The sequence below is a fragment of the Somniosus microcephalus genome, chromosome 8 (genome assembly GCF_052327205.1).
Source record: "Somniosus microcephalus isolate GS21.2 chromosome 8, FLI_Smic_1.0, whole genome shotgun sequence".
NCBI lineage: Eukaryota > Metazoa > Chordata > Chondrichthyes > Squaliformes > Somniosidae > Somniosus > Somniosus microcephalus.
The window spans coordinates 200,650,146-200,662,636 of NC_140994.1; the positions used below are offsets into that span (position 1 = coordinate 200,650,146).

General features: G+C 46.4%; 1 protein-coding gene across 3 annotated transcripts in view; it reads right to left on the reverse strand.

The window, feature by feature from the left end:
• Window positions 1–12,491, reverse strand: part of spock1 (SPARC (osteonectin), cwcv and kazal like domains proteoglycan 1) — a 729,362-nt gene that overhangs the window by 202,629 nt on the left and 514,242 nt on the right. For all 3 annotated transcript variants that reach the window (XM_085995597.1, XM_085995596.1, XM_085995595.1), the window contains exon 5: window positions 3,959–4,091. In XM_085995597.1, the coding sequence (XP_085851723.1) occupies window positions 3,959–4,091 (133 nt within the window). The remainder of the gene's footprint in view (window positions 1–3,958; window positions 4,092–12,491) is intronic.

Below are 12,491 nucleotides of genomic sequence, written 5' to 3' on the forward strand. Positions count from 1 at the left end.
GGAGTCCCCGAGCCCCGCCCCCGATGCCCCGAGCCCCGCCCTCCCGAGGCCCGATCTCACGGCGCCCGATCTCCCAAGCCCCGTGCCCCGATCTCCCGAGCGCCGATCTCCCGAGGCCCGATCTCCCGAGCCCCGCCCCCCGATCTCCCGAGGCTTGCCCCCCCCCGATCTCCGGAGGCCCGCCCCCCCCCCGATCTCCCGAGCCCCGCCCCCCGCCCGAGCCGGCTTCAAGAGCAGAGAGAGAGACGCTGCCACGCAACCTACCGCGTGAGGCCCGGCTGGACTCAAGTCGCGCGCGCTGACTCCTGCCCCACCCGCCTTTACTAACATGGCGGCGGGTAGCGACGCTAGGCTCAGGCCCGCCCCCTCCAGCCTTCACAAAGATGGCAGCGATCGCGAGCCGCTTGTTCAGCGCGATGGGAGGTGCCTTGCTCGGGCGCGGCTGGCCAACAGAGGCCCAGGCTTAGAGGCCTGGAAAAACGGTTAAAGGTAGGAAAATTCTAGATGTTACAGAAAAGATTTACAAATTAATTAACTTTTTTTAAAAACAATTTGTGTTTTAAAAGCAACTTTTTTTTTTGCTGGAAATGTAGATTTGAAAAGAAACACGCAGAAAGCGGGAAAAAGAAATGAAAAGTTTGGAATCATGATGGTGGCGACTCACCTCGGTTCAGAACGATAAGGCCCACCCACACACGCACCGATTGGTCGACCGTCAGGTCACCGAAGCGTAGGATTGGTCAATCGCCCTGTCACTCGACTCTAGGAGGGCTCGCCCATAAGCGCCAGGAACCCGCCCCCGCCACGCAGCGATTGGTCGACCTCGACGTCACTCGATGCTAATGAGCGGATAATGAGCGGAATGTTGAAAGTTTTTTGGATACCGCGGGCACAATTTTTGTCTGCCGAAACGTAAATATGCTTATGACGGTTCTGGAATTGTAAGCTTTCTTTCGATGTAACACACGTGTAGGTACGCTCTATAACTTTCGAGTTTATTCAATACAGACAGACAGATAGACGGAATGACAGACAGACAGATGTATCCTGTTATATATATGGATGGACTAGCTGAAGTGCCCGCCGGTGCCGACGGGATTTTTGAGGGATAGTTGTTGTTGGAAGAGAGAGAGAGAGCGACTGGGGGGGAGAGAGAGAGAGCGAGCGACTGGGGGGAAGAGAGAGAGAGCGAGCGACTGGGGGGGAGAGAGAGAGAGCGAGCGACTGGGGGGAAGAGACTGGGGGGGAGAGAGGGAGAGCGAGCGACTGGGGGGGAAGAGAGAGAGAGCGAGCCACTGGGGGGATGAGAGAGAGAGCGAGCGACTGGGGGGAAGAGAGAGAGCGACTGGGGGGAAGAGAGAGAGCGACTGGGGGGAAGAGAGAGAGCAACTGGGGGGAGGGGGAGGGGAGGGGGAGGGGGAGTGGGAGGGGGTGGGGGGAGGGGAGGGGAGGGGAGGGGAAGGGAGGGGGAGGGGAGGGGAGGGGGGAGGGGGTAGGGTGGGGGAGGGAGGGGAGGCGGGGGGGAAGGGGGGGAGGGGGGAAGGGGGAAGGGGAGGGGGAAGGGAGAGGGGGGAATGGGGTGGAGGGGAGGGGGAGGGGGGAATGGGGGGAGGGGAGGGAGGAATGGGGGGAGGGGAGGGGAGGGGGGGTGTGGGGGGAGGGGAGGGGGTGGAGAGGGGGGAGGGGAGAGGGGGGGAGAGTGGAGGGGAGGGGGGTTGTGGGGGGAAAAAGGGAGGGGGGGAGCTAGCAGACCCGATGGCTCCGCGGAGCTCCGTGCCGCCCCACGCACTGACATGGCTCAGCCCGAGCCCCGCCCTCCTGAGCACCGGCCTCCGGAGCCCCGTCCTCCCGCTCTCTGGAGCCCTGCCCTCCTGCTGCGCTCTCCCGAGCCCCGAGCCCCGCGCGCATGCCCTCCCGAGCTCCGCCTTCCCGAGCCCCGCCCCCCCGCCCGAGCCGGCTTCAAGACCAGAGAGATGCCGCCGTGCAACCTACCGCGTGAGACCCGGCCGGACTCAAGTCGCGCTCCGGGCGGAAGATGACGCGGACGCTGACTCCCGCCCCGCCCGCCTTTACAAAGATGGCGGCGGTGGTGATGCTCGGCTCAGGCCCGCCCCCTCCAGCCTTCACAAAGATGGCGGCGATCGCTGGCCTTTTGTCGATCGTGGCGGGAGGCACCTAGCTCGGGCGTGGCTGGTCAACAGACGCCCAGGCTTTGAGGCCTGGAAAATGGTGAAAGGTAGGAAAATTATAGAGGTTAGACAAAAGATTTACAAATTAATTAACTTCTTTTAAAAACAATTTGTCTTTTAAAAGCAACTATTTTTTTTGCTGGAAATGTAGATTTGAAAAGAAACACGCAGAAAGCATGAAAAAGAAATGAAAAGTTTGGAATCAAGATGGCGGCGACTCACCTCGGTTCAGAACGATAAGGCCCGCCCACACACGCACCGATTGGTGGACCATTAGGTCACCGAAGCTTAGGATTGGTCAATCGTCCCATCACTAGATCGTAGGAGGGCCCGCCCGCACGCGCCAGGAACCTGCCGTACGATTGGTCGACCTCGACGTCACTCGATGCTAATGAGCGGATAATGAGCGGAATATGTTGAATGTTTTTTGGATACCGCAGGCGCAATTTTTGTCTGGCCGAAACGTAAATACGCTTAGGACGGTTCTGGAATCGTCAGCTTTCTTTCGATGTAACACACGTGTAGGTACGCTCTATAATTTTCAAGTTTATTCAATACAGACAGACAGACAGACGGAATGACAGACAGACAGATGTATCCTTTTATATATATATAAATAAATAAATATATATATATATATATTGCAGAAAATAAAGTATATGGAGCTTATAAGACTCATTATCAATAAAACTACTGAACTTAAGTAAAATCCTTTGGGCAAAATCAGGTAGAAAACAAATGATGTACTTTTGAAACAAAGCTATCAATAACGTATGGCTTATAAACATTTACACTCTCAATAGATACTGAAAACGACTATGCTGTATAATGAAATAACATACAGAACACTGATAGCTTGCCAAAATGTCACGGCAATAAAAACCAAACTAATCATCCCAGAAAATAATGTTGTGTGTTAAACTGCAGAAGCTAAGTGTTTATGCATTGTACAGTACTTCAAAGCAAAGTAAATGGAGATCTTCATTTACAAAATATCCTATATCCTATTCAAAGATTCTATAGGATTTTATGTGCTTTAAATAAATAAATCTGATGCAATACAACAGACTTTACACCATATAAAATATTAATATATCATACGATCTAATACATTTTATAAACTGAAGCTCCAAATGGATGCTTGGTGTTGAGGGAGGTCATTAAAATAGCATAATAAATTATTGTTTTCTGTGCAAATGTAAAATTAATAATTTATTTGCATAACGTTCTTTGAGGCCAATATTCTATAATAACACTCTTTACTATCTGCAAAGCTGGACCCGTACAATTAAAGTTACAGATTACTGGTTCAATGGAATTCCTTGCCAAGACATAAAAAATGCTCATTACAAAATCCCACCAGATGAATTAAATAATCCTAAATTAGCTTCCTTAATGCATTATGATGTTCTCAAAAAATGAGCTTGCTGTTGTTGCTACTTTCAAACTGGCTGCTGTTGGAGAAAGATTAATACATTTCCATATGTAATGTAGAATTTGAGATTTCTTTAATTCTATCCATCTGTATATCCACAGTTTTGTGCATCTTTTGGTTTTACTCCTGAACTGTACACCAGAATTTTTTTTAAGGAGCTTTATGGTTTTTATTTATAACAGAAATGATTTTTCACCCTCTCAAACAATCAAGATATTACAGGAACCTTCTGTATACTATGTTTTAAACTTATTGCATCCAAAATGCAAGTATGAAGAAGTAAATCATTTAATTAAGAGTGTCCTGACCACTGCAGTATTCAAAAGTGCTTTACCTTAGAGGAGTAAGTGTGGCCATCAGAACCACAGACAGAACTGGGGTGCACCACTGCACAAGGCTTGCATTTGACCAAATTGGCTCCTCCGACCCGTTGTCTATGAAGATGACTGTCCTTTTTCTGTCTGACGCTGCAAAACAAAATTCAGTTGATCATACAAAGTGACAAAGCCTATGTGTATTATATTAAAAACCTCCATATTACCATTTCTGGAGATTTTATAAAGGTGAGATTACAGTACCACAATGTGGAAGAACAGATTCAAAGTAGTCAAAAGGTAATGTTAAATCAGAAAATGTTTGTGTACATACTGTATTAGGCCCATAAAAAGGATTGGAACCTGTGGCTATTTGCAAATTGCACTCTTCTTCATCACTTTATATTCCTGGTAAAGTAGAATCTGTTTAGTGCAAAACTAATGTTCTTTTAAATTATCTTTTGTTTCTAAAATTGCAGCCATCATATAGGGGAAACAAAAGGTTCTGCCAGCATTGGGGATCACAGTGACCACATGTCAATGCAGGATGTAGCATTGGTAGCTTTTGTTGTTCTCCTGTCTGAATCTTCTGAATTTTAGCATAAAGCTTCCTCTAATATGAACAGGAGTTTGCCAACCTCTGGATGTTGCAGCCTAATGTGTCCCTTGGGTTTATGAATAATAGTGTCTGCATTGATCAGAGCACTTATTCTAATTTGAGAAGAGATTGGGGTCTGACCTGCAGTTATCTAACTTGTTTATTTATGGATGAACCTAGTCTAGTGTGCTCAGTAGGATGCTGCATGCTTTTGGACCATTTGTCCAGTTATCTGGCCTTTAGACTCCTTCTCTGGAGGGACCAAACTTTTGTTAACTTCCTGGGGATAACCATCCTTTCAGGCAGTGCATTCCAGGTCCTAACCACTCGCTGTGTAAAAAAGCTTTTCCTTATGTCGCCTTTGGTTCTTCTGCCAATCACCTTAAATTGGTATCCTTTGGTTCTCGACCCTTCCGCCAATGGGAACAGTTTCTCTCTATCTACTCTGTCTAGACCCCTCATGATTTTGAACATCTCTATCAGATCTCCTCTCCACCTTCTCTGCTCTAAGGAGAACAACTCCAGCTTCTCCAGTCTATCCACATAACTGAATCCCTCATCCCTGGAACCATTCTTGTAAATATTTTCTGTACCTTTTCTAAGTCCTTCACATCCTTCCGAAAGTGCGGTGCCCAGAATTGGAAACAATACTTCAGTTGAGGCCAAACCAGTGTTATTTATCATAACGTCCTTGCTTTTGTACTCTATGCCTCTATTTATAAAGCCCATGATCAAGTATGCTTTTTTAACTGCTTTCTCAACCTGCCCTGCCACCTCCAACAATTTGTGCTCATATACCCCCAGGTCTCTCTGTTCCTGCACCCCCTTTAGAATTGTACCCTTTAGTTTATATTGCCTTTCCTCATTCTTCCTACCAAAATGTATCGCTTCACACTTTTCTGCGTTAAATTTCATCTGCCACGTATCTGCCCATTCCACCAGCCGGTCTATGTCCTCTTGAAGTCTATCACTATCCTCCTCACTGTTCACTATACTTCCAAGTTTTGTGTCATCTGCAAACTTTGAAATTGTGTCCTGTACACCCAAGTCCAAGTCATTAATATATATCAAGAAAAGCAGTGGTCCTAGTACCGACCCCTGGGGAACACCACTGTATACCTTCCTCCAGTCTGAAAAACAACCGCTCTGTTTCCTGTCACATAGCCAATTTCGTATCCATGCTGCCACTGTCCCTTTTATTCCATGGGCTTCAGCTTTGCTGGCAAGCCTATTATGTGGCACTTTATCAAACACCTTTTGGAAGTTTAACTAAAATAATAAAACACATTTATTTTATTATGTACAAATGTTCATTACACAAATTTGTTGCATTTAACTGGTAATAACAGATCCAAAGAACAAACATGTTTGCATTAGATTTTAACTTCAACCAGATTTAATTTCCACCATCTTTTTAATTATTTTTATAGTGACTACCATTATTAATAATTTATACTAATTACTTTGCTGCACACTGTTGCAGCAACACACAAACTGCTGCACTTAATCGGCTTACTATTTCATCACATTCAAGTTACATTTTAAGCACTGACTTTTGTAATGTTCGAAGATTTATATACAAAATATATTCCAGTGAGAAAGAAAGACTCTAAGAGAAGGATGAACCATCCGTGGCTAACGAAGAAAGTAAAGGATGGTATCAAATTGAAAACAAAGGCATACAATGATGCGAAGATTAGTGGTAGGCCAGAGGATTGTAAAATTTTTAGAAACCAGCAAAGGACGACTAAAAAAGTAATGGAGAGAAGATAGATTATGAGAGTAAACTAGCAAGAAATATAAAAACAGACAGTAAGCGCTTCTACAGGTATATAAAAAGGAAGAGAGTAACTAAAGTAAATGTTGGTCCCTTAGAGGATGAGACTGGGGAATTAATAATAGGAAACAGGGAAATGGCAGAGAAATTGAACAAATATTTTGCATCGGTCTTCATGGTAGAAGACACTAAAAGCATCCCAGTAATAATAGATAATCAAGGGGCTATAGAGAGGGGAGAACGTAAAACAATCACCATCACTAGAGAAAAAGTACTAGGCAAACTAATGGGACTAAAAGTTGACAAGTCCCCTGGGACCTGATGGCCTGCATCCTAGGGTCTTAAAAGAAGTGGCTGCAGAGATAGTGGATGCATTAGTTGTAATCTACCAAAATTCCCTGGATTCTGGAGGGGTCCCAGCGGATTGGAAAACTGCAAATGTAACACCCCTATTCAAGAAAGGAGGGAGACAGAAAGCAGGAAACTATAGAGCAATGAACCTAACATCTGTCATTGAGAAAATTCTGGAGTCCATTATTAAGGAAGTAGTAGCAGGATATTTAGAAAATCATAATACAGTCAAGCAGAGTCAGCATGGTTTTATGAAAGGGAAATCATGTTTGACAAATTTGTTGAGTTCTTTGAGGAGGTAACAAGCAGGGTGGATAAAGGGGAATCAGTAGATGTCGTGTATTTGGACTTCCAGAAGGCATTCGATAAGGTGCCACATAAAAGGTTACTGTACAAGATAAGAGCTCATGGGGTTGGGGTATATTAGCATGGATAGAGGATTGGCTAACTAACAGGAAGCAGAGAGTCGGGATAAATGGGTCATTTTCAGGTTGGCAAACTGTAACTAATGGGGTACCACAGGAATCAGCTGTTTATAATCTATATTAATGGCTTGGATGAAGGGACCGAGTGTAATGTAGCCAAATGTGCTGATGTTACAAAGATAGGTGGGAACGCAAGTTGTGAAGAGGACACAAAGAATCTGCAAATGGATATAGATAGGTTAAGTGAGTGGGCAAAAATTTGGCAGATGGAGTATAATGTGGGAAAATGTGAGGTTATCCACTTTGGTAGGAAAAATAAAAAAGCAAATTATTAATTAAATGGAGGGAGACTACAAAATGCTGCGGTACAGAGGGATCTGGGGGTCTTTGTACATGAAACACAAAAAGTTAGCATGCAGGTACAGTAAGTAATTAGGAAGGCAAATGGAATGTTGCCATTTATTGCAAGGGGACTGGAGTATAAAAGTAGGGAAGTCTTGCTACAACTGTACAGGGCATTGGTGAGACCACACTTGGAGTACTGTGTACAGTTTTGGTCTCCTTATTTAAGAAAGGAATACTTGCATTGGAGGCAGTTCAGAGAAGGTTCACTAGGTTATTTCCTGAGATGATTGGTTTAATCACTAAAATTAGATTGTTATAAAAAATCTCAGACTTTTTTTTAGTCGTTCCTGAGATGTGGGTGTCGTTGGTAAGGCCAGAATTTGTTGCCTATCCCTAGTTGCCTGTGAGAAGGTGGTGGTGGGCGGCTTTCTTGAACCGCTAAAGTCCGTGTGGAGGTACTTCCAAAGTGCTGTTAGGAAGGGAGTTCCAGGATTTTGACCCAGCGAAGATGAATGAACAATGATATACTTCCAAGTCAGGATGGTGTGCGACTTGGAGGGGATCTTGCAGATGATGGTGTTCCCATGCGCCTGCTGCCCTTGTCCTTCTAGGTGGAAGAGGTCACGGGTTTGAGAGGTGCTGTCGAAGCAGCCTTGGCGAGTTGCTGCAGTGCATCTTGTAGATGGTACACACTGCAGCCACAGTATGCCGGTGGTGGAGGGAGTGAATGTTTAAGGTGGTGGATGGGGTGCCAATCAAGCGGGCTGCTTTGTCCTGGATGGTGTCGAGCTTCTTGAGTGTTGTTGGAGCTGAACTCATCCAGGCAAATGGAGAGTATTCCATCACACTCCTTACTTGTGCCTTGTAGATGGTGGAGCCAGGAGGTGAGACACTCGCCACAGAATACCCAGCCTCTGACCTGCTCTTGTAGCCACAGTATTTATGTGGCAGGTCCAGTTAAGTTTCTGGTCAGTGGTGACCCCCCAAGGATGTTGATGGTAGGGGATGCGGCGATGGTAATGCCATTGAATGGCAAGGGACGGTGGTTAGACTCTCTCTTGTTGGAGATAGTCATTGCCTGGCACTTGTGTGGCGCGAATGGTACTTGCCACTTATAAGCCCAAGCCTGAATGTCGTCCAGGTCTTGCTGCATGCGGGCGTGGACTGCTTCATTATCTGAGGAGTTGCAAATGGAACTGAACACTGTGCAACCATCAGCGAACATCCCCACTTTTGACCTTATGATGAAGCGAAGGTCGTTGATGAAGCAGCTGAAGATGGTTGGGCCTAGGACACTGCCATGAGGAACTTCTGCAGTGATGTCCTGGGGCTGAGATGATTGACCAACAACCACTTCCTTTGTGCTAAATACAACTTCAGCCAGTAGAGAGTTTCCCCCCCGATTCCAATTGACTTCAATTTTACTAGGGCTCCTTGATGCCACACTCGGTCAAATGCTGCCTTGATGTCAAGGGCAGTCACTCTCACCTCACCTCTGGAATTCAGCTCTTTTGTCCATGTTTGGACCAAGTCTGTAATGAGGTCTGGAGCCGAGTGGTCCTGGTGGAACCCAAACTGAGCATCAGTGAGCAGGTTATTGGTGAGTAAGTGCCGCTTGATAGCACTGTCGACAACAACTTCTATCACTTTGCTGCTGATTGAGAGTAGACTGATGGGGTGGCAATTGGCCGGATTGGATTTGTCCATATTCTTGTGGACCCGGGCAGTTTTCTACATTGTCGATAGATGCCAGTGTTGTAGCTGTACTGGAACAGCTTGGCTGGAGGTGCGGCTAGCTCTGGAGCACAAGTCTTCAGCACGATAGCTAGGATGTTGTCGGGGCCCATAGCCTTTGCTATATCCAGTGCGCTCAGCCGTTTCTTGATATCACGTAAAGGGAATCGAATTGGCTGAAGGCTGACTCTCTGATGCTGGGGACCTCAGGAGTAGGCCGATATGGATCATCCACTCGGCACTTCTGGCTGAAGATGGTTACAAATGCTTCAGCCTGGTATTTTGCACTCACGTGCTGGGCTCCACCTTATTGAGGATGGGGATATTCATGGAGCCTCCTCCTCCCGTTAGTTGTTTAATTGTCCACCACCATTCATGACTAGATGTGGCAGGACTGCAGAGCTTTGATCTGATCCGTTGATTGTGGGGTCGCTTAGCCCTGTCTTTAGCATGCTGCTTCCACTGTTTCACATGCATGTAGACCTGTTTGCAGCTTCCCCAGGTTAGCACCTCATTTTTAGGTACGCCTGGTGCTGCTTCTGGCATGCGCTTCTACACTCCTCATTGAACCAGGGTTGGTCCCCTGGCTTGATGGTAATGGTAGAGTGAAGGATATGCCGGGCCATGAGGTTACAGATTGTGATGGAATACAATTCTGCTGCTGTTGATGGCCCACAGCGCCTCCTGGATGCCCAGTTTTGAACTGCTAGATCTATTCTGAATCTATCTCATTTAGCACGGTGGTAGTGCCACACAACATGATGGAGGGTCTCCTCAGTGTGAAGGTGGGATTTTGTCTCCACAAGGACTGTGTGGTGGTCATTGCTGCCAATACTGTTATGGACAGATGCATCTGCGACAGGTAGATTGGCGAGGACGAGGCCAAGTAGGTTTTTCCCCTCTTGTTGGTTCTTTCTTCACCTGCCGCAGGCTCAGTCTGGCAGCTATGTCCTTCAGGACTCGGCCAGCTCGGTCAGTAGTGGTGTTACCGAGCCACTCTTCGTCATGGACATTGAAGTCCCCTACCCAGAGTACATTCTGTGCCCTTGCTACCCTCAGTGCTTCTTCCAAGTGGTGTTCAACATGGAGGAGTACTGATTCATCAGCTGAGGGAAGGCAGTAGGTGGTAATCAGCAGGAGGTTTTCTTGCCCAGGTTTGACCTGAAGCCATGAGACTTCATGGGGTCAGGAGTCAATGTTGAGGACTTCCAGGTCCACTCCCTCCTGACTGTATACCACTGCCGCCACCTCTGGTGGGTCTGATCTGCTGGTGGGCAGGGATGGTGTTGAAGGGGTCTGGGACATTGGCTGAAATGTTTGATTCTGTGAGTATGACTGTGTCAAGCTGTTGCTTGACTAGTCTGTGGGACAGCTCTCCCAATTTTTGCACAAGTCCCCAGATGCTAGGAAGGAGGACATAGTAGGGTCGACTGTTCTGGGTATGTCATTGTCATCACAGAATCACAGAAACCCCACAGTGCAGATAGAGGCCATTTCGGCCCATTGAGCCTGCACTGACACATATCCCACCCGATCCCCGTAACCCCTACACCAACACATATCCCACCCTATCCCTGTAACCCAACGTATTTAATCCCACTAACACTAAGGGTCAATTTACCATAGCCAATCAACCTAACCCGCACATCTTTGGACTGTGGGAGGAAACCGGAGCACCCGGAGAAAACCCACGCAAACACGGGGAGAATGTGCAAACTCCACACAGTCGCCCAAGGCCGGATTCGAACCCGGGTCTCTGGCGCTGTGAGGCAACAGTGCTAACCACTATGCCACCGTGCCGTCATGTCCAAAGCCGGTGCCTAGGTCGATGCTGGGTGGTCCATCCGGTTTTATTCTTATTAGTATTTTTCGTAGCGGCTTGGTACAATTGAGTGGCTCGCTAGGCCAATTCAGAGGGCAGTTAAGAGTCAACCGCATTGCTGTGGGTCTGGAGTCACATATAGGCCAGACCAGGTAAGGACGGCAGATTTCCTTCCCTAAAGGACATTAGTGAACCAGACAATCCGATAGTTTCATGGTCACCATTACTGATACTAGCGTTTTTATCCCAGATTTATTTAAATAACTGAATTTAAATTCCCCAGCTGCCGTGGTGGATTTGAAGTCACGTCTCTGGATCATCTATTCCAGGTCTCTGGATTACTAGTCTAGTAACATGACCACTATGCTACTGTACCCGTTAAGTGTGCATTCACATTACAGCTGTAGCGTTGGTGTGAAGCGGTTTCACTATGTCCTGAGGCTGCAGTTATAGTGGAAATTAAGGCTGAATATGGAGTCAGAGGTCTAAAAAATAGCCTGGGTCCTCGCCGGCAGCAGCCCTCAGGCAAGTCCTGGGCGAGGGTGTTGGAGCGAGTATACGGAGGTGATCGCATACCCTGTGGCGTTGGGGGAGCACTCCTGCTCCTCAGGCTCCACAGGAACGTTTAAAAAAACTTTTTCCCAGCTACCTGTCATTGCCGGCCCGAAGTATGCTCTGCTCATCAGCAACAAATTTCGAAAAGGGGTCCTCAACTGGCGTTAGGCCCCTAATTTACATGTTCAAGGAGCCTAAAGCCCAGGTCACCTAAAAAATGGGCCCCATAAATTTAAACAGTGGGAACAACACTTGCACAGACTGGGCACGTGCCATCCCACTGCTAAATTGGTATGCTTTGTGCCTGTTTTACACTCGGAGTACGGACGCAGTGCATGCCAATTTCTACCCATACTTGAAACCTTAACACCAGATTTACAATGTTACCACTGGTGCACTGCTAAAGCTGCGTCGCACCGACACTAAACTTGCAGTGTAACTGCAGCCCCAGTCAAAGGACAATGACATCATCTGAAACAATCCCCACTCAATTATAGACCCAAAAAATAAACAATTTGAGTCAATTATTTAGCAGTCTTCAAACTGGTGCTAATTATGAATTAGTTATCATTACCCATAATATTCATATGATTCACAAATTTATGGCTAAATTTCATTATTTAAAAGCCAATTAAGACACAATAGAAAACTAAAATCATCATTTATTTTACTGATCTGAAATATTAGTTATACATGAATTAATGAACATCGTTCCAATTTTGTGTGAATATTGAGTGGGAAAAAGTATGGTAAATGGAGTTCAATATGGGGAAGGGCGTGATCATCCACTTTGGATCCAAGAAAGACAAACTGGAATATTTTCTTAATGGTGAGCGACTAGGAGCTGGGGAGGAGCAAAAGGAAATAAGCGTCCATGTACACAAATCATGAAAAGCTAGGGTACAGGTACAAAAAAGTAATCAATAAAGCAATGGGGACTGGGATT